At 48.9% G+C, this 18,378-nt stretch overlaps 1 protein-coding gene across 3 annotated transcripts in view; it reads left to right on the top strand.

The window, feature by feature from the left end:
* Positions 1 to 18,378, top strand: part of Trim2 (tripartite motif containing 2) — a 156,293-nt gene that overhangs the window by 29,314 nt on the left and 108,601 nt on the right. For 2 of the 3 annotated variants that reach the window (XM_036191019.1, XM_036191018.1), the window contains exon 1: positions 11,456 to 11,566. The exons of the other annotated variant lie outside the window; for it this stretch is intronic. In XM_036191019.1, the coding sequence (XP_036046912.1) occupies positions 11,537 to 11,566 (30 nt within the window). In that variant the 5' untranslated portion in view covers positions 11,456 to 11,536. Of the gene's footprint in view, positions 1 to 11,455; positions 11,567 to 18,378 lie in introns of those variants that run through there. 3 annotated transcript variants of the gene reach the window in all.

The raw sequence follows: 18,378 nt of genomic DNA, 5'->3' as shown, positions 1-18,378 counted from the left end.
TCCAATAAGTAAGGGTTGAAAAGATGTCTTAGTAGTGTTTGCCGCATAAGCATGAAGGCCTGGGTCCAATGCCCCAGAACCCACATCAAGAGCCAGGTATGGTGGTGAGTGTCTGTGATTCAGCACTGGGGAGGTAGTGACAGGAAAGATCTCTGGGACTCATTGGCCAGCCAGTCTAGCCAAATCAATGAGCTCTGGATTCTTTGAGACACTCTGTCTCCAGAGAGAGAGAGAGAGAGAGAGAGAGAGAATAACTGAGAAAGACAGCAACCTTGATCTCTGGCCTTCATACAAACACAAATGATATACATGCATATGTACCTGTGCACACACATGCACATGCAAAGTACACACAGAGAGACTAGAATAATGCAAAAATAATTTTCCCTGTAAACTGGGAGCTCTAAGGTGGAGAAAAATTAGGTGTAAATCCAAGTTAAATCCACCATGAAGGACTTACTTGAGGCGTGGTCAGTAAAGACTCTAAAACTATTACCTACCTTGAGGGCTTGGAAGAGGGTGTCTGTTTGTCTGTCTTAACTCAGATGGAGGGGTACTCTCTCCCCACCAAGAGAGACACCAAGAGGACCACCGAGAGATCTTGGTTTTCATCTGGAGATTGGCAGAACATGTGACTGCCAAGAAAGGAAGGAAAAGAAGGACTGGAGAAGGCTGGTTCAGGAGCCATCTTCTTGTCCTGCTGTGAGCAAGAAGACAGAGTTTAGCGGAGGCCAAGCAAATCTCCCCTGAGGGGTCATTCAGGGCCATCTCAAGGGTTGCACTCAAGGGGGCTGTAGAGAGGGTGACTGGACCTGACAGAGAGAAATCCGAATGAGGCAGACTCCTGGAGGGCCAGACACCGAGGGTCAGTGTCAGCCAGAGAAATGGAGACCACATCACAGGTATTTCAATAGGAGGTTCAAAGGCCCCAGAGATTTTCAGTAGACTATATGCCAACCTCAGACACATCTGCCAAGTACTGAACAATCAAACATCCTATTATCTCAGTACCCAAGGACATGACAGTCACCTCCCTCCCTTGAGCCAACTCGAGAAGGAAGGAAACCCTGAGCAACGGGAAGGGGAAGTAGACTGTAAAAAAGAGAAGAGGTCAGCTTTCCCTCTTCATTCACTTCAGGCTGCAATCCTACAAGAGCTGGGGGAAGACGCTCCAATCAGGTGAGAGGGGAAGCTCTTACTAGCCCGGATAGAATGTTCTACGTCTCCTGGACGGCTCCAGAACTTACAGAGAATCAAGTACAATCCTAAGTGTTGACAAATAGAGACCACACTCACATTTCCATCATGTCCATCACACCTGCCTCTCTCCCTTCGGAACAACTGTCCCATGTTTCTGCCACCACAGGTTGCTCTGCTCTTGACAGACTCTCTTTGTGTTGACCCTACTGGCCTTGAACTTCCAGGCTCCAGAGATCCTTCTGTCTTAGCCTCTCAGGGACCCGGGCCTACAAGTGCATTCCACCATGCCTGACTGACTTAGTTTCGAGGCTAAGGATGGAGTCCAAGGTTCTGTGAATGCTCATCAAGCACTGTACCACTGACATAGGCAGGCAGCCAGTTAGCATTTGCTTGGGTTTTCTGTAAATGCAACTAAACAGTGCATGTTCTTGTGGCTGGCTCCTTCCTTCCACTTGCTTTGGAGCTGTGTTCCTAGTGTGTGTATCAGTAGCTTAGCTTTATTCCTGAATGTGGATATATGAGAGTTGTTTTGCATTAGCCTCTCTCTTCTAGATTTGGGCTATTATTAACACATCTAAAGACTATCTAGATGTGTTTTCATTTCTCCTAACTAACTGGATAGGAGAGACATTCCTAGGACTCAGGATGTTTGCCTTTATAAAACTCTGTACAAGTGTCGTTCCTTAAGTGGGTGTGCCATGCTATATTCCTTGGCCAATGGAAGAATTCCAGCGACCCACAGCTTTGCCAACTTCTGGTACTGTTGGGTTTTTAAGTTTTAGCCACGTCGTGGATGTGTAGTGGCACCTGATTTTTATAAGTAATGATTAATACACATCTTATCATTTGTCTCTTTGGCTGTTTCTATGTTTTCTTTTATGAAATACTCGTTGAAATATTGCCCTCCCCTTCTCCCCTTTTGAGACAGGGTCTCCGTATGTAGCTCTGGCTGTCTTGGGACTCACGATACAGACCTGGCTGGCCTCAAACTCACAGAGATCCACTTGCCTCTGCCTACTGAGTGCTGGTATTAAAGGTCTGTGCCAACCACATCCAGCAGCCCCTTTCTTCAAATTTATCTCAGTGAATAATATGATTCTGAATGGCATCAATAGTTTTCTCAGTCTGTGACTTGCCTTTTCTTTTCTTTTTTTTTTTGGCCCCTTTCAATTTCTTTCTTTGATTGCTTTGTTTTGATTATAGAAGTCATTTAAAGTACTGAAATGAGAGTCTGCTTTTAGAGTTTAAATGTTTAGAAGACTTTTAGAAACCTAAGTAGACTTAAAATACTAGGCTCCGCCTAGGATCCTATCCGAGGGCAAAGGAAGACCGGCAGCCGGCAGCCTGCTTTGAAGAGGTTTAGTGAGATAAATGTGCTTTGCAGCGCATTTGCACACTTACCCCTTTCTGTAATACCACACACACCTGGGACACATATCAGCCCATCAGCCTTCTGCCCACCTCCTTGCCCAATTTCCATGACGGAGATAACCTGGCCCTGTAAGGCATTCATGGTGAGGTGGTTTGAAAGAAAATGGCCCCCAAAGGGTGTGGGACTATTAGGAGGTGTGACTTTGTTGGAGCAGCTGTGGCCTTGTTGGAGGAAGTGTATCACTGTGGAGGTGGGCTATGAGGACTCATATGTGCTCAAGCCACATCCAGTGAGACAAATCATTTCCTGTTTCCTGTGAGCCAAGATGTAAGAACTCTCAGCTCTTTCTCCAGCACCATGTCTGCCTGCATGCTGCCTTGTTTCCCCGCCATGACAATAATGGACTAAAGCTCTGAGACTGTAAGCAAGCCACCATAATCAAATGTTTTCCTCATTAAGAGTTGCTGTGGTCACGGTGTCTTTTCACACAGTATGGAGTGATTGGCATCCCTCCTTTGTGTGCAGAGTCTATGGCCGGCCTTGGAAGGTAGAGAGACTATTCTTTTCAGTGCATTTCTGTGTTCTGCATTCACAGAGGGAATCTGGCTTACTGTAAGAGCCCACAGAAAAGGCAGTTGCATTTCTGAAACTCCAAGTTTTATAGCCAGGAAACCCAAACTCTTTTCCTGAGCTGGCCTACCCTCCAGTCCTACCACCTGTCACTCCTCCACACTCACTTTATAGTTACTCCCTTATATGTGATTGTATTTGTGCTGGCCATTTTCTCTAACTAGGGTATCGATTGCTTCTTGTGATAGATACCCGGTAAGGCCCTTGTATAGAAGCTGTAATTGTTTGATTCTGAAATTTCCCACAGGGTCATGGTGAGAATGCCTGTTCCCCAACCTGCTAGTGCTCTGATGGAGGTTCAGGGCAGGGTGGGGGTGGGGGTGGGTGGCTGTGGGGCATTTGGGAGGTGGTGCTTGGCTCACTGAAGATGGTCACCGGTGGGCCTTTGAAGATTCTATCTGGCCCCTGCCTCTGGCCTGGCTTTCCACTTCCTGGTCTATGGTGATTGTCTTAGTTAGGGTTACTACTGATGAAACATCATGACCAAAAGCAAGTTGGGGAGGAAAGGGTTTATTTAGCTCACAGTTCCATATCATAGTTCATCATCCACAGCAGTGAGGGCAGGAACTCAAGCAGGGCAGAGGCAGGAGCTAATGCAGAGACCATGGAGGAGTATTGCTTATTGGCTTGCTCCCCATGGCTTGCTCAGCCTGCTTTCTTATAGAACCCAGGTCCACCAGCCCCCCTCCCCATGGATGGCACCACCCACAATAGTGCTGGGCCCTCCCACATCGATCATGAATTAAGAAAATGGCCCACAGGCTTGCCTGTAGCATGATCTTATAGAGGCATTTTCTTAATTGAGGTTCCCTTCTCTCAGAAGACTTGTGTCAAGTGGACATAAAACTAGCCATCACAGTGATGTGAACAGTTCTGAGACACCCAGCACCCACTGCGGTAGATGGTGCAGCTCCTGCCAAGCCCTCCCTGCTAAGGGACTGAGACCCTCAGAAGCAGCGAGCTGTAGGGCTTTCTCCCTTAACTTCTTCCGTCAGATACTCTGTCACAGCTACCCAAAAGTAACTACACAGAAGCCAATGTACTGGCCTCGGTTTTTTTTTTTTTTTTTTAATTAAAATAAGTTAAAAGCTGTACTGAAGGCCTGCCAGCTAGGAGATGAGAGGTGTGTCCAGTCCATTTCCTCAATTAGCAAAGGAGTGTGTGTGTGGCCCAGGAAATATGTTGACTGGTTGTAACTGGCATCTTAGTGGGATAGTGTGTTGCTGGAAGTTCTGTCCTGCCTGGTCCTGCAGCTGCTCAGTCCCAAATAAACACACAGAGGCTTATATTAATTACAAACTGGCTCAGGCTTATCATTAACTAGCTCTTACAACTTACTTCAATCCACTCCTATTAATCTGTGTTTTGCCATGTGGCTTCATGGCATTGCCTGTGTTCCATTACATCTTGCTCCCCCTGGCAGCACTCAGTGTCTCCTCTGACTCCGCCTTCTTCTCCTTGTCTCTCTGCTTGGATTCTGCCTTGCCATAGGCTATAGCAGCTTCTTTATTAACCAATGGTAGCAACACATATTCACAGAGTACAGGAAGACCATCCCACAGCATTAGTGTGCATGAGTATATGGGGTGAGTAGATATTTTGAATAATTCTGGGTGGCAGAGCACTTGCCTGGCATGGGAGAGTGTGTGGATCCAATCCCAAACACCACAAATAAAAAAAAAATGTGATTTAGTTGAAATCTATTTGTAAAGTACTGAGTGTAGGCATATGACATACAAACCAAATGTAGTAGGAATCTTAAAAGTCTGATTAATAAAATCAAAGTCTGTACTGGATAAAATATTAGTCTCTCAGAGTGTTTTTTAATAATAATTCAAGAATGAAGGATGTGCCAGGCATGGTGACACATGCCTTCAATCCTCGCACTTGGGAGGTAGAGGCAAATGGATCTCTGTAAGTCTGAGGCCAGCCTGGTTTACATAGCAAGTTACAGAATAAAGAAACCATGTCTAAAAGGAGAAGGATAAGTACAGGGAAGGTGAAGTCTACACCAAGAAGTGTAAGGAGGAGGTAGAATGCGAACAAGGGGCGTCAGCCTTGGACAACAGCCTCATAAAAGCAAAGAGACAGTAGACAGTAAATGTTGACGTGATGTGATGCGTGGTAACACTAGCTTACATTTGCTGAACACCTACTTTATGCTCAGCCCCGTGTTAAGTACCTCCTATAATTCATCACACATTCCTCACAAGAAGCCAATGGGTCAATGTTGATATTATCACCAAATTACCTATGAGAAAATGGAGGCATAAAAGTTTTTACAGGGAGATGGCTCAGTGGTTAAGAGTGCTTACTCATCAAACATGAGGACCTGAGTTCAAGTCCCCAGCAGTCTTGTAAAAAGCCAGATGTGGCCATACACATGCCTGTAATCCCAGCTCTTTGAGGGGCAGAAGTGGAGGGATCACTGTAGCTAACTGTCAGCCTAGCTCCAGGTTCAGTGAGAGACCATGTCTGCAGAGGGGAGTGATATAACAGGCATCCTCCTCTGGCCTCCAGTCACCCCTGGCTAGTTCTAGTTTTAGGTTTTTGAGGAACTCCACACTGAGGACCACAGGGGCTGCATCACTTTGTGTTCCCATCAGGATGCATCAAGGCTCCTCTTTCCCACATCCTTACCGGCATTTGTCGTTTTCTTGATGGTAGCCAACCCGATTGGGTGAGATGGAATTTACATCTTCCTAAGGATTTCACACGCTTTTCTGAATATTTATTGGTCATTTGTACCTCTTCTTTTGAAAACTATTCTGTTCATTGGCTATTTATAGATTGGATGATTTTGGAAGTTTTGTGTTAATTTTTATAGCTCTTTATATACTCTAGATACCAATCCCATCTACTGTATAGTTAACATTTTTTCCCAACATTGTAATTAGTGTTGACAAATGAACTTCTCTTAATCCTTATGACAGTCATATGAGGTAGAACCACTATTGTCCTGAAGTTATGGCCAAACAAACAGGCACAGCATCAGGTCAACAGCTGATACGGGGCAGCTCCCCTCCATCTTCGCTCTCAAACTTCGCCAGGCTGCCTACTGTCGATTACATAACTGAAGTGTAGTCAGCACAGACACAAGACTGGTCAGACTGGGGTTCCAGCACCCACAGAGAGCTTTCTGGATGTTGGAGAAGAGGTAGAGGATTCCATCCAATTGGAGGAGAGATGGCATGGGAGACTTGAAAACAGTCAAAGAAATGAAAGATGAATGTGTGCAAGACAGCGGGGATGTGGGGGCCAGATATGCAGAGAGAGGCGCGGGGGGGGGGCCCACTGCACAGGCTGACTCAGCTAAATTAAATTTTAACCGGTGGCTCAGAAAGACTCCTCTTCATGTCATTCAGGAACCAGTTTGGACCAATGGCGTAAGCCAACCAAGGAATTGTGGTTTGGGCCAACACAGATGAGCGAAAGCTGGAGGAGAGGAAGGGCAAAGCAAAGAGAGAAAGCTAGAGAGGAACCCAGATTCCCAGGAAATTAGCATAATCTTGGATTATCAAATGACTTAACAAAACTCCTTTGAGAAGTAAGCAAACAAATCCATATACTCATGTACTGCGACACCACTCGGCCATAAAGACAAGGCTGTTTATACACCAAACAACATGGGTCAATCTCAGAATAATCAGGTGGGATACAAAAAGCCAAACATAAAATCAGGCTCTTTTTAATTGGTCAAGGAGAGCTCTGACTATGGATAATTAAAACTCCAGACTTCCCAGCCTAGTGAAGAGCGGTTCCATTCACATACAACGAATAGAATTAGTGTCCCTGTAAAAGACAACCAAGGGGCAGGAGAGATGGCCCAGCGAAAGCTCTTGCAAGCTCGCATGTCAGATAGTACATAATTGCCTGTAACTCCAACTCCAAGGGATCTGACACCATGTCTGGCCTCGCATGGGCACTGCATTCATGTGCACAGGACCCTGCCCCCCTCCCCAGACTTATGACACATACATATATCCATGACTTTAAAAATACCCAAGATCCTCTTGGCTCTTCTGCTGCATGAAGTCATAAAAAGAGAACTGTCAGTTAGAGCAGCTCCCAACAGTCATGGAATTTTCCAGAACCTTGGTTTTGGACTTCCCAGCTCCCTAAAGCAGAAGAAATTCATGTTGAGCTGGGCATGGCGATGCTCGCCTTTAATCCCAGCACTCAGGAGACCGAGGCAGGAGAATCTCTTTGAGTTCAAAGCCAGCTTGATCTATCTACATAGTGAGTTCCAGGACAGCCAGGGCTACACAGAAAAACCCTGTCTTCAAAAACAGCAACAACAACAGCAAAAAAGGAAGAAATTCATGTTGTTTATTACCTCCTAAATTGATGGCATTGTGTTATTACAGCCCAAATAGACTAGGACCGCGTCATTTAAATATCTTATTTATTTTTATTTCTTTAAAAATAAAGTGTAATGTCTGTGTGACAAAATGCACATTAAGCTGAGGATTTGAATTCAATCCTCAGCTTTAAAAAAGGAGAATAAAGGGAAAAAAACCATCTCGATGGTAGAGTACTGGCTTAGCAAGGTCTTGGGTTCTGGCCCCAGCATGGTCCCCAAAATCTTCAAAAGAAAGTAAGCCACTAGGGGATTCAGAAGTTGACTGGGCTTCAGCTGTGGGAAGGTTGGGAAGCTCTGCCCACAGGCAGCTGAGACTTGGGTCATCGGAGAGTTGGGGAACTAAGACGCAAGTTTTTTGGATCAAGGACAAAATTCTAATTGGCTGGTGAGTGTCCTCAAAGGGTGGTTTTCTGAATTACATAATCGAATGACTTGAGATTTAGAAAATAGAGATCCCCCCCCACACACACACTTCACGGGGCACAGACAGCTCTGCTCTGTAATTATTCTGTTTTACTTTTAATGACAGCAGTAGCCCAGTGCCAAAGGCTGTGATGGCCAGGAAAGAAACAGGCTTTCCCACCATCTTAGAGTTCTCCCTCCTTCCTTCTTCCCTCCCCTCCCTCCCTCCCTCCCTCCATTCTCTCTCTCTCTCTCTCTCTCTCTCTCTCTCTCTCTCTCTCTCTCTCTCTGCTTATTTGGTGGATCTCACACTTGGACCTTACCCCTTAGACACACCTCCAGCCTCCAAAGTTGTGTTTTCTTGCTGAAATGCCCTGAGAAGTCTTCTCTGGGTGTTCAATGTCACTTTTCTCCCTATTCTCAATTAATTTCTTGTTTCAGTTTCCTGACACTGGTTCACTTGATGCTTATTGTAAAATAATAACCCAACACACACACACACACACACACACACACACACACACACACACACACACACACACACACACACGGTAGGGGGGGAGAGAGAGAGAGAGAGAGAGAGAGAGAGAGAGAGAGAGAGAGAGAGAGCTGGAGCTGAAGGGCAAAGCCTGTTGGATGGATGAGGCCTTGGCCATTTCAGCTCTCTGAGTTTCTGCCCACAAGCTCTTCTTGTCTCCCCCAGGGAACACAATGAGCCATCAAAGGTTACTGTGTGGACCTGGCCTTTCACCTCCCTCGATCCTAGGCCTGATAGTGTGCTTCACTAAAATAAACACCATGAGCAGAGTCCTCTAACTTTGGTGAGGAAAGGGTTTATTTCTTCGTAAGCTTCCAGGTCACAGTCCATCACTGAGGGAAGTCGGAGCAGGAACCTGGAGCAGAAATCATGGAGGAATGTCACTTACTGACTCATGTCCATGGAGGCAAGCTCAGCCAGCCTTCTTACACAGCTCAGGCCCCAGGGGTAGCACAGCCCACAGTGGGTTGAGCCACATCAATTAGCAATCAAGACAATTCCTCACAGATATGGCTGCCACAGGAAATTCTTGGTTATGTTGAATGGGCAATAAAAACAGACCACCAGCTCATTCACCAGGGTAAAGAGCTGCGCAGGAATTAAGGTTTGGATATGTGGTACCTGTCACAGGTTTATGTGTTGAGTGCTTGTCCCCAGCTGGTGGCTCTATTTGAGGAGAATGGGCCTAGCTAGGGTCAGAACTTTGAAGGTTATATCCATTCTCTGGCCCCTTCCTCTCTTGGTGCTTCCCATATACCAGGAGGCGAGTAGCCTTATGTTCCGGTCACCTCGATGTTCTGTCATAATCCGTGGGGCCAAGTAACTGTGGGCCAACTCTTCTGAGACCCCAAGGCAAACAAAAAACTTCCTTACATCATTTCTGTCCAGTACTTTGTCAGAGCAATAAGAAAGCTAACAGGGCAGACCTGCTTGCCTAGGAGGCTAGCTCAGAAACTGCCGGATTTATCAATGATTCACTAGAACTCCCTGATCTCTTCATCTAGAATGAGGGCCTTCCTTGATCACCAAAGTCCACGAGTAAGGGCCAAACAGCAGAGGACTGTGCCAGGATGGGAGCCAGCCATTACTTGAAGGTGCTAGTTAAACCTTGGTTTCAATGAAAGAAGCCCGGGCTACCTCACCTGCCCTTGTCTTTGGGTCAGGCAGAGGAATGGTGGGTACATCTGTGCTGGAGGCCACTGGAGATGTTCAGTGTTCATCCAAACATAGGGAAGGTCCAGAACAGGTCCTGCACAGTGGAAGAGGAAGGGAGCCGCCTCTGGGAGTGGTCCACACTGATGAGCTTTGTTCCTTGACTGGACGAGAGACGCCATCTCCACCAAACCCTTTTCTCTCCCATGCATGTGTCTGCTGGTGTTCCCTCAGAGGACTTGGCTCCTCCCGGAGCTCCACATGGAGCTCCGTCTCCTTCCTTGAAGGAGACCTGTATTTGAGGCTGAGGGACCCAGACATCCCTGTGAGAGAGAGATCCTCTTAACTACCTACCTACAGGGTCTGACATGAAGTGAAGTAGCCTTCCCTGTGGCCATGTGCAAGGCAGCTGAAGATAGTCTAAGTCCTGAGCTCCTCTGGGTTCTGCCAGCCCTGACCTTAGGGGACTACGAGGTGAGAGGCTTCCGCACAATGAGCTGCCGGCAGCCCTAGGCCACCGCTCCCATCCTCAGCCTTTGTGGGAAGCATGTCTCTAGGGCATACACCTTCTGCAACACACAGTAAGGCTGCGCAGGCTTCACGTCATCCAGAGCTTGATCCTGTCCCTCCAGAGAGTTAGTAAATCCAAGATGCTCTCCACTGGGTCCAACCTCCCACTGAGCTGACAGATGGTGCTGAGAGATAAGGGAGATTGTGTTCCGCCCCATCCCCCACCCTAACTGTGGCAGCCCAATCAGTGTGGATGTGGACTGCATGCCTAGGTAGTGCTTATAGCTAAAGCTTTCTTCTGGGTGCTTGGAAACTGAGACCCAGCACACCAGTGTATCATGAAACACACAGAGCGTTGAGAATGGGGAGAGTGGAAGGCATTGTAGCAGGTGTGTGGATTGGAGGGAGAAGCATTGACTTGGAGGGAGAAGCATTGACTGGGAGGGAGAAGCATTGATTTGGAGGGAGAAGCATTGACTTGTGGGGAGAAACATTCACTTGGAGGGAGAAGCATTTACTTGGAGGGAGAAGCATTGACTTGGAGGGAGAAGCATTGACTTGAAGGGAGAAGCATTGATTTGGAGGGAGAAGCATTCACTTGGAGGGAGAAGCATTGACTTGAAGGGAGAAGCATTCACTTGGAGGGAGAAGCATTGATTTGGAGGGAGAAGTATTTGACTTGAAGGGAGAAGCATTGACTTGAAGGGAGAAGCATTGATTTGGAGGGAGAAGCATTGATTTGGAGGGAGAAGCATTGACTTGGAGGGAGAAGCATTGATTTGGAGGGAGAAGCATTGACTTGTGGGGAGAAGCATTCACTTGGAGGGAGAAGCATTGACTTGGAGGGAGAAGCATTGACTTGTGGGGAGAAGCATTCACTTGGAGGGAGAAGCATTCACTTGGAGGGAGAAGTATTGATTTGGAGGGAGAAGCATTCACTTGGGGCCCCTCTGCAACCTGCATTCTGAGGTCAGGAATAGAGTCTGGTTTCCTGAGCAGGATTCACGCTTGTGCCATACTTGAGGGGATTGCTCCTATGAAGACCGTTGTTAAAGGTCAGAAGGAAAGAGAAACCCAACTTTTAAAAAAGGCACTGCCCTTCCTGTTCAGGGTTCCTTACTCCCTGTCTCCCTTGCTTCAGGGTGAAACACAATATCTTAAGCAAACAGAGCTCAAAGTGGCTGATCATTGGCTCCCATTGTCCCGATACCACAGCCCCTCCCTCCCCTTGGCCTGTGCTGACAGGCTGTTTATATTTTTTCTAAGGGCCACCCTTTAACTCATAGTCTGATGACTATAATGGGCTCATTTGTCTGAGGGCAAAAGGGAGCCAGAGTCCCCAGTGCTGAGGAGGCTGGGCCGGTCTCTGATGCCCAGGAGTGGCCGCTATGGAACCCAGGTAAGAACTTCCCCTTTGTGATGAGTCTTTCTCTGGGCTGGCTGGTTAATCTTGGGCAGGGAGGAAGGCAAGCTGTGACTGAGTTGCTAGCTTGGTGCCACCGGTTTTCAGTTCTTGCCTGCAAAGACAGAGGAAAAGACCTTCCCAGAAAGCTTCTATGAGCATGGCACACCCAGGTGAGGAAGGTGAGAAAGCCCAAAACTAGGGGAAGGAAAAGGCAGATGTGGCACCCAAGTAGCATCACCGAGGCTGAGCAGAGGAGACATTCCCCCCCCCCCCCCCCCCCCACATGCTCCCGGGACTCAGCCTTTCACTGGTCCAATGCAGCTGTTCACAGCTTGCGGCTGCCACAGTGGGTTTCTGTAGCCTGCGTGCCTCGGTTGACCCCTTTTGAAAGAGCTAATATCTTTTAGCATTTTCAAAGGGAAGGCACAGTGGATTTGTCATAAACATATCCATTCAGAAATGTGGGAACGGTTGTGAGCCAGCCGGCTGCTGTAAAGTTTAACTGCCCCATAAAAGTGCTCAAAGGGTACTTGGAATAAGGAACAGCCCCAGGCGAATAGAGAGTTTGTTCTTGATTACTGGAGTGAAAAGGCTGGGGGTGGGAGTGGGCCCCCTGTTGCCCCACCCCTACCCCCTGTGATGCTGGTTCAGAGGACAATGTGAGGTGGGGAATCTGACCCGGCTTGGGCGGCCATGCCGTTATGCTTTCTGGTTCCTGATCCTGGTTTCCGGGGCTGTCAGTCTGGTTTCTTCATCTTAGCCCATTTGGCGGCAGACACCTGTCCCAGCACAGAGCTATGAAAGTGATGGGTTGCAGAGCACCCTAAGCCCCCTTCCCCGAGAAAGCGTTTTAGAAACCCCCGCCTCCTGCTGATTGAAAGAAGCATCCCTGCCTGGCAGCTTTGATCAGACACTGCCTTTCTGAGGAGCCTGGTGGTGTGAAGGCGGTGTGTTTGGCATTGGCAGGAGTCTGACAAGCTGTAGAAGGAGGCTGGTGAGTCCCTGATGTCCTTGCTGTGCTCTCTAAATCCCCGGCTTCTCCCATGCCTAGGTTTTGTACCTTACCTGGATACAGCACCTTTAGAAGTGTAACGCTTCTGTGGCACCTGACAGAGTTTGATCAGAGGGCAAAAGTCAGTTTTCAAGTAAGCTGGACCCAAAGCAGCAAGCACAACATTTAGTCCATTGTATGAAAACACAAAGCAGTTTGCAAGCAAGGCCGGGGCTCCCAAGAGCATGCGTGGTCTGAGAGCCCAGGAGAGAGGGAGGGCTAAGTTGCTCTTTGGAGTAAGCTAGTAAAGGAAAGAATTGACTCTGAAAATGAACTTGAGACTGCCCAGTGTGGGGTAGGGCCAGGACAAAACCTCTCAGCCCCACCCTGCAAACTCAATTTGTTGGGAGCACTGTATTCCCACACTCCTATCTGACTGGATATCTTTCAATTTCTGAAAGCACAGTCCCCAAAGACTGCCTCACCCCAGAGGCTAACTGCAAGCCCCGGGGGTGTCTCTTGTGCTACTGGCCATCAGCTGTAAATCAGAGGTCCCAGCAACCTGGGAGGTTTGGTGACTAGCATATAACTGTGTCTAACGTTGTGCTATAACTTGGGAGTTCTATGGCTCTTACCCTCAAGTTCGGTGAGTTGTTAAAGGTTTGCAGAACCTAGGGACATGCTTTTGTGTCTGCTGGCCTATGATAAAGGATATAATGGAGAACATAGATAATCAGTCAGATAAAGAGCTGCATGGGGTAGAGGTGGAGTAAGGAGGGGGTCTCCCCAGCACCTCCACCTGTTCAGCAGATGTGTCATGGCTCTTGTTATTGGTGGTTTGGTTTTGGTTTATGGAGACTTCATTACATAGGCCCAATTAGTTAGATACTGCCCCTGAGTCAATTGCCAGAACCTTTGTGCCTCCTGGAGGTTGGTATTGGTGCTGCAGCAGGAATATGGCTCATTCCCCTGACAATCAGACCCCTTCCTAAGGCTTCTGGGAAGCCCTCAGCCTTTATATACCCTGTGAGCATACAGGGATACTTTTTCATGTTGTACATCTTAGTGGCTTCAAGAACTGTTTGCCAAGAAACAGAGACAAGAACACACACACACACACACACACACACACACACACACACACACACTTCTCATTTTAACCCTCAGTATCACACCTCTCTTAGGACTTACACTTCAGGTCATCTCTCACATATATTTGCACAAGTTGCATACTCTTTCTGTGTCCCAGTTCCCAAATCTGGAGCATGTGGCTAGTCCTAAAAATGGTCAGCTAAGTGGAGGGTCTTGGGGCCCAGTCCTGCCACATTGGTGGGGGTGACCCCAGAAGACCAAGGCTGAGGCAGAAATTCCAGAGCACAAGGCTAAGAGCAAGAGCTTTGATTTAGATACATCCAGGTCAACTCATACCTTTGCCGTTTTGTGTAATATTGGGCAGGTCACCTACTTTTCTAAAGTTTCTGACTGGACCATCGTGAGGCTTAAATGTGTCCATGTGTGAAGAGTTTGATGTATAGTGCTCAGCACACGACAAATCTCCAATAAATTCATTTATTTCCCAGCTACCAGCACTCAGCAAGAGGCCTAACCATAGTTAACCATAGTTAACCATAGGTTTTCTGAGTGCCCCTCCCCAGCCAGGCTTAACTGAAAATTCTGGGAAAAGGAGCTAGTGAGTCAGCAATGCAAAGTTGTGTTCAGATTTCTACACCCTGCTGGCCTGCAGGTGACTCTGCACGAAGTGTGTGCCTCGGGCCATTGTGATCTTGTCTACCCACAAGACAGTGTCTTCCAAGTCCTCTCTAACTCTTGGTCCATGGGTAGATACAGTGGAGCTAGCATATACCTCAAGCAGCTGAACTTAATCTCAGGTCGACAGTTTCTACCCATGCCGAGGTATCCTGGGAAAGTCCCCTCCCCCCTCCAATCCCCTCATTTTCCTCATCTAAAATTGGCCATCACAGTGTCTACCTCATGGGATAATTTGGGGGTTGGGAGAACAGGAAACACAGACACCTCCAGAATGCTTGACTCTGAGTCATTCCTACACCTTCCTCTCTGAAGGACACCCCCATTATGATGGAACTTTCTGGATATTTCCAGAGGTTTCCCACAAAGAATAGGTTGAAATAGTCTCTGAGTACAGAAGCCTGATCCTGCCAGGCCAGGTTGGGAGCTAGAAGCCAACAGAGGATGAGACGTGAAGTCCACACCCACATCCCAGAAAAGCAGCCCTTTAGAAAACCCAGCCTCAACTCCCCCTAAGACTGGCAAGAGCGGCCATTTCTTTACAGGGCTCTTTCTGTAGAAGACCCTAAGAAAATGGAGGCCCCCCCAGGACCAAGGGTCTAATACAGTGGGATCAAGAAAACTGTTGGACCGTCCCTGGTAGCCATCTAAGGAACAGACAGCGTGGTGACCATTGTGCTCCTGGGGTGGTCTTAATGGAGCAAGGGGAAGCCACAATTTGGATTGTATTCATAGTCCTTGTACTTCCTAGCTTCTGCCTGCCTTAATCTTCAAACAAGTATGCATACCCCTTCACCTACACTCAGTAAGCACCCTGTGTCGTCATCCAGGGACATTAAAGGAACCCACCAAACAAGGACAGAGAGCAAATCAGTGTTCCCGGAGGAGCCCCTAGGCATCCTTTCACCCCAAGCCACTCTCTGGGAACACATCTCTTACCTCACCTCCTGCCCTGCCCGGCGGCCTTTCAAGGGCTCTGAGTGCCAGGAGGGTTTTCTCACTCTCTGCTGCAATTCCCAGCACTGTGCTTGTAGTGTTGAGATGAGGGATCAGCATACACCACAGCCTGCAGCCAACCCCTCAGACTGTTGACTCTAGAAACCACAGGGCCTCACACACATTGGCAGGAGCTGGTGTCATTCTCCAAGAATGATATTTATTCTTTGCAGGTGTGTGGAAGACCTTGGCATCTGTAAGCCTGTCTGTAATCCTGCTACTCCCACGGGGGCAGTTGCCAGTGTTGACCTTTGATATAGCTGATATCCTGTCAAAGAATCTCCAAGGACAGACACTTACGGGAAGCCTTCCCTCTTAACTCTCCCCCTCTTCCCAGAAGAGTGAGATGGAGAGTTTTCTGTTTTGTTTCATTGTATTGTGCTAGGGGCACCACACAGGGTGTCCTGCATGCTAGGCACCCTGTTCCACTAAGCCACAGCCACTTCCCTAAGCCTAGAACTAACCTGAACTTGGAAGCTGTCAATTAGCTCAGAACTGTGTGTCATAAAGGCCACTGGTGTGCTTCCCAAAATAGCATAATGTGCATAGTTTTGCCAGCTACTCCTGGTTGTAACATCCATCCATCACTGATTTAATTTTCAATATGGAAGTCTTGCTTGAGAGTGCTCCAAGACTGCTCCCTGCCCCCACCAACATAAATACATTGATGCTGGAGGTGGACAGCACTGGAGGGGAGCACAGCACTGGAGGTGGGGGACAGCACTGGAGGTGGGGGACAGCACTGGAGGGGAGGACAGCACTGGAGGTGGAGGACAGCATTGGAGGTGGGGCACAGCACTGGAGGTGGAGCACAGCACTGGAGGTGGAACACAGCATTGGAGGTGGAGCACAGCATTGGAGGTCGGGGACAGCATTGGAGGTGGGGAACAGCCCTGGAGGTGGAGCACAGCACTGGAGGTGGAACACAGCATTGGAGGTGGAGTATAGCATTGGAGGTGGGGGATAGCCCTGAAGGTGGGGGACAGCACTGGAGGTGGAGCACAGCACTGGAGGTGAAGCATAGCACTGGAGGTGGGGGACAGCACTGGAGGTGGAACACAGCATTGGAGGTGGAGCACAGCACTGGAGGTGGAGCACAGTACTGGAGGTGGAGGACAGAACTGGAGGTGGGGGTCAGAACTGGAGGTGGAGGACAGCCCTGGAGGGGAGGACAGCACTGGAGGTGGAGGACAGCACTGGAGGTGGAGGACAGCACTGGAGGTGGAGGACAGAACTGGAGGGGAGGACAGCAATGGAGGTGGAGGACAGCCCTGGAGGGGAGGACAGCACTGGAGGTGGGGGACAGCACTGGAGGTGGAGGACAGCAATGGAGGTGGAGCATAGCACTGGAGGTGGGGGACAGAACTGGAGGTGGAGGACAGCACTGGAGGTGGAGGACAGCCCTGGAGGGGAGGACAGCACTGGAGGTGGGGGACAGCACTGGAGGTGGGGGACAGCAATGGAGGTGGAGCACAGCACTGGAGGTGGGGGACAGCCCTGCAGGTGGAGCACAGCACTAGAGGTGGAGGACAGAACTGGAGGGGAGGACAGCACTGCAGGTGGAGCACAGCACTGCAGGTGGAGGACAGCACTGGAGGTGGAGGACAGCAATGGAGGTGGGGGACAGCACTGGAGGTGGGGGACAGCACTGGAGGTGGGGGACAGCACTGGAGGTGGGGGACAGCACTGGAGGTGGGGGACAGCAATGGAGGTGGAGGACAGCACTGGAGGTGGGAGACAGCACTGGAGGTGGGGGACAGCACTGGAGGTGGGGGACAGCACTGGAGGTGGGGGACAGCACTGGAGGTGGAGGACAGCACTGGAGGTGGAGGACAGCAATGGAGGTGGAGGACAGCAATGGAGGTGGAGGACAGCAATGGAGGTGGGGGACAGCACTGGAGGTGGAGGACAGCAATGGAGGTGGGGGACAGCACTGGAGGTGGGGGACAGCACTGGAGGGGAGGACAGCACTGCAGGTGGAACACAGCACTGCAGGTGGAGCACAGCACTGATGCTGCAGGTGGGGGTGACATACACTGACTTTTCCTGCACATCCATATCTACCCTAACTTTTCACACATACTGAGGCAGGCAAGCAAGGACAATAGTGACTCCCAAGGAGCACTTGTAGAGGCCAGCAGTAATGTCAGCTGTTTCCCTTTCTGGCTGCTAAGTTCTAGACTGTCCCTTTTTATGTCTTTAGACCACAGTTGACCACAGGTCACTGAAACCAAGGGAGGTCTGAAACTGTGGATGCGGTGATGGACAAGTGGCTTCAAGCCAAGTACAGATGGGTGGCCTCTGCCTGCTCCTAAAGTCCTGTGAAGTCTGCAGCCTTCTCTTCTGCTGTGGTCCCCAAGTGCTTTCGGGCAGCTGGGCACTACTTGAATGTCCAGAGTGTCCAGTACAGCCAAGTCCATTTGATGTATCACTGACCTCAGGTTCTTTCCCTGGAATCAAGGGAGCAGAATGAGCTGTGAGCTTTAGGGTTCTCCCTGAGGCCTAGAGCACAAGCTCTTCCCTGGACACAGTTCTTTCCTTGTGACTGTGTTTTGAGCAAGAAATATCAGCCATTGGCATTTTCTTAGGGCTGAGAGTCCTTTCAATCCACCATCAACTTGGATAGCTGGCGTGTCTCTGGATCCTTTCTGTGTTGTGGACACACTGGGGACATAACATAAATATTAATTACTGCTGGTACATTACCAACAGAAAATGGAAAGACCCCTATAAGACAGCAGTGACCCTAGAAGTCCCAGAAGCTATGTTGGATATGTGACAAGGACAGATAGTGACAAGACATTAAAAAGCAGCTGTCTTCCCACACTTAGCACTTGCAATAAACCAAGGGTGCCATTGTCTGAGCTGTCACCACGCTGGGGGAGAGCAGGGGGATGGGGCGAGGGTAGGCGTCTCTGCCTTCCATATGGGTTCTGAGAATGCTGGTCTCTGGTGGGAAGGCTGCACCAACCATGGTCTTTGAGCTGCACACAGATTCTGGTGCTATCCCAAAAGCTTCTGGGTGTGGCCTTTGAGTGAAGGGTCCTTGGGG

Source organism: Onychomys torridus, chromosome 6 (assembly GCF_903995425.1).
Source record: "Onychomys torridus chromosome 6, mOncTor1.1, whole genome shotgun sequence".
NCBI lineage: Eukaryota > Metazoa > Chordata > Mammalia > Rodentia > Cricetidae > Onychomys > Onychomys torridus.
The sequence above is the reverse complement of the archived record's forward strand: the minus strand, read 5'-3'. Positions and strand labels throughout refer to the sequence as shown.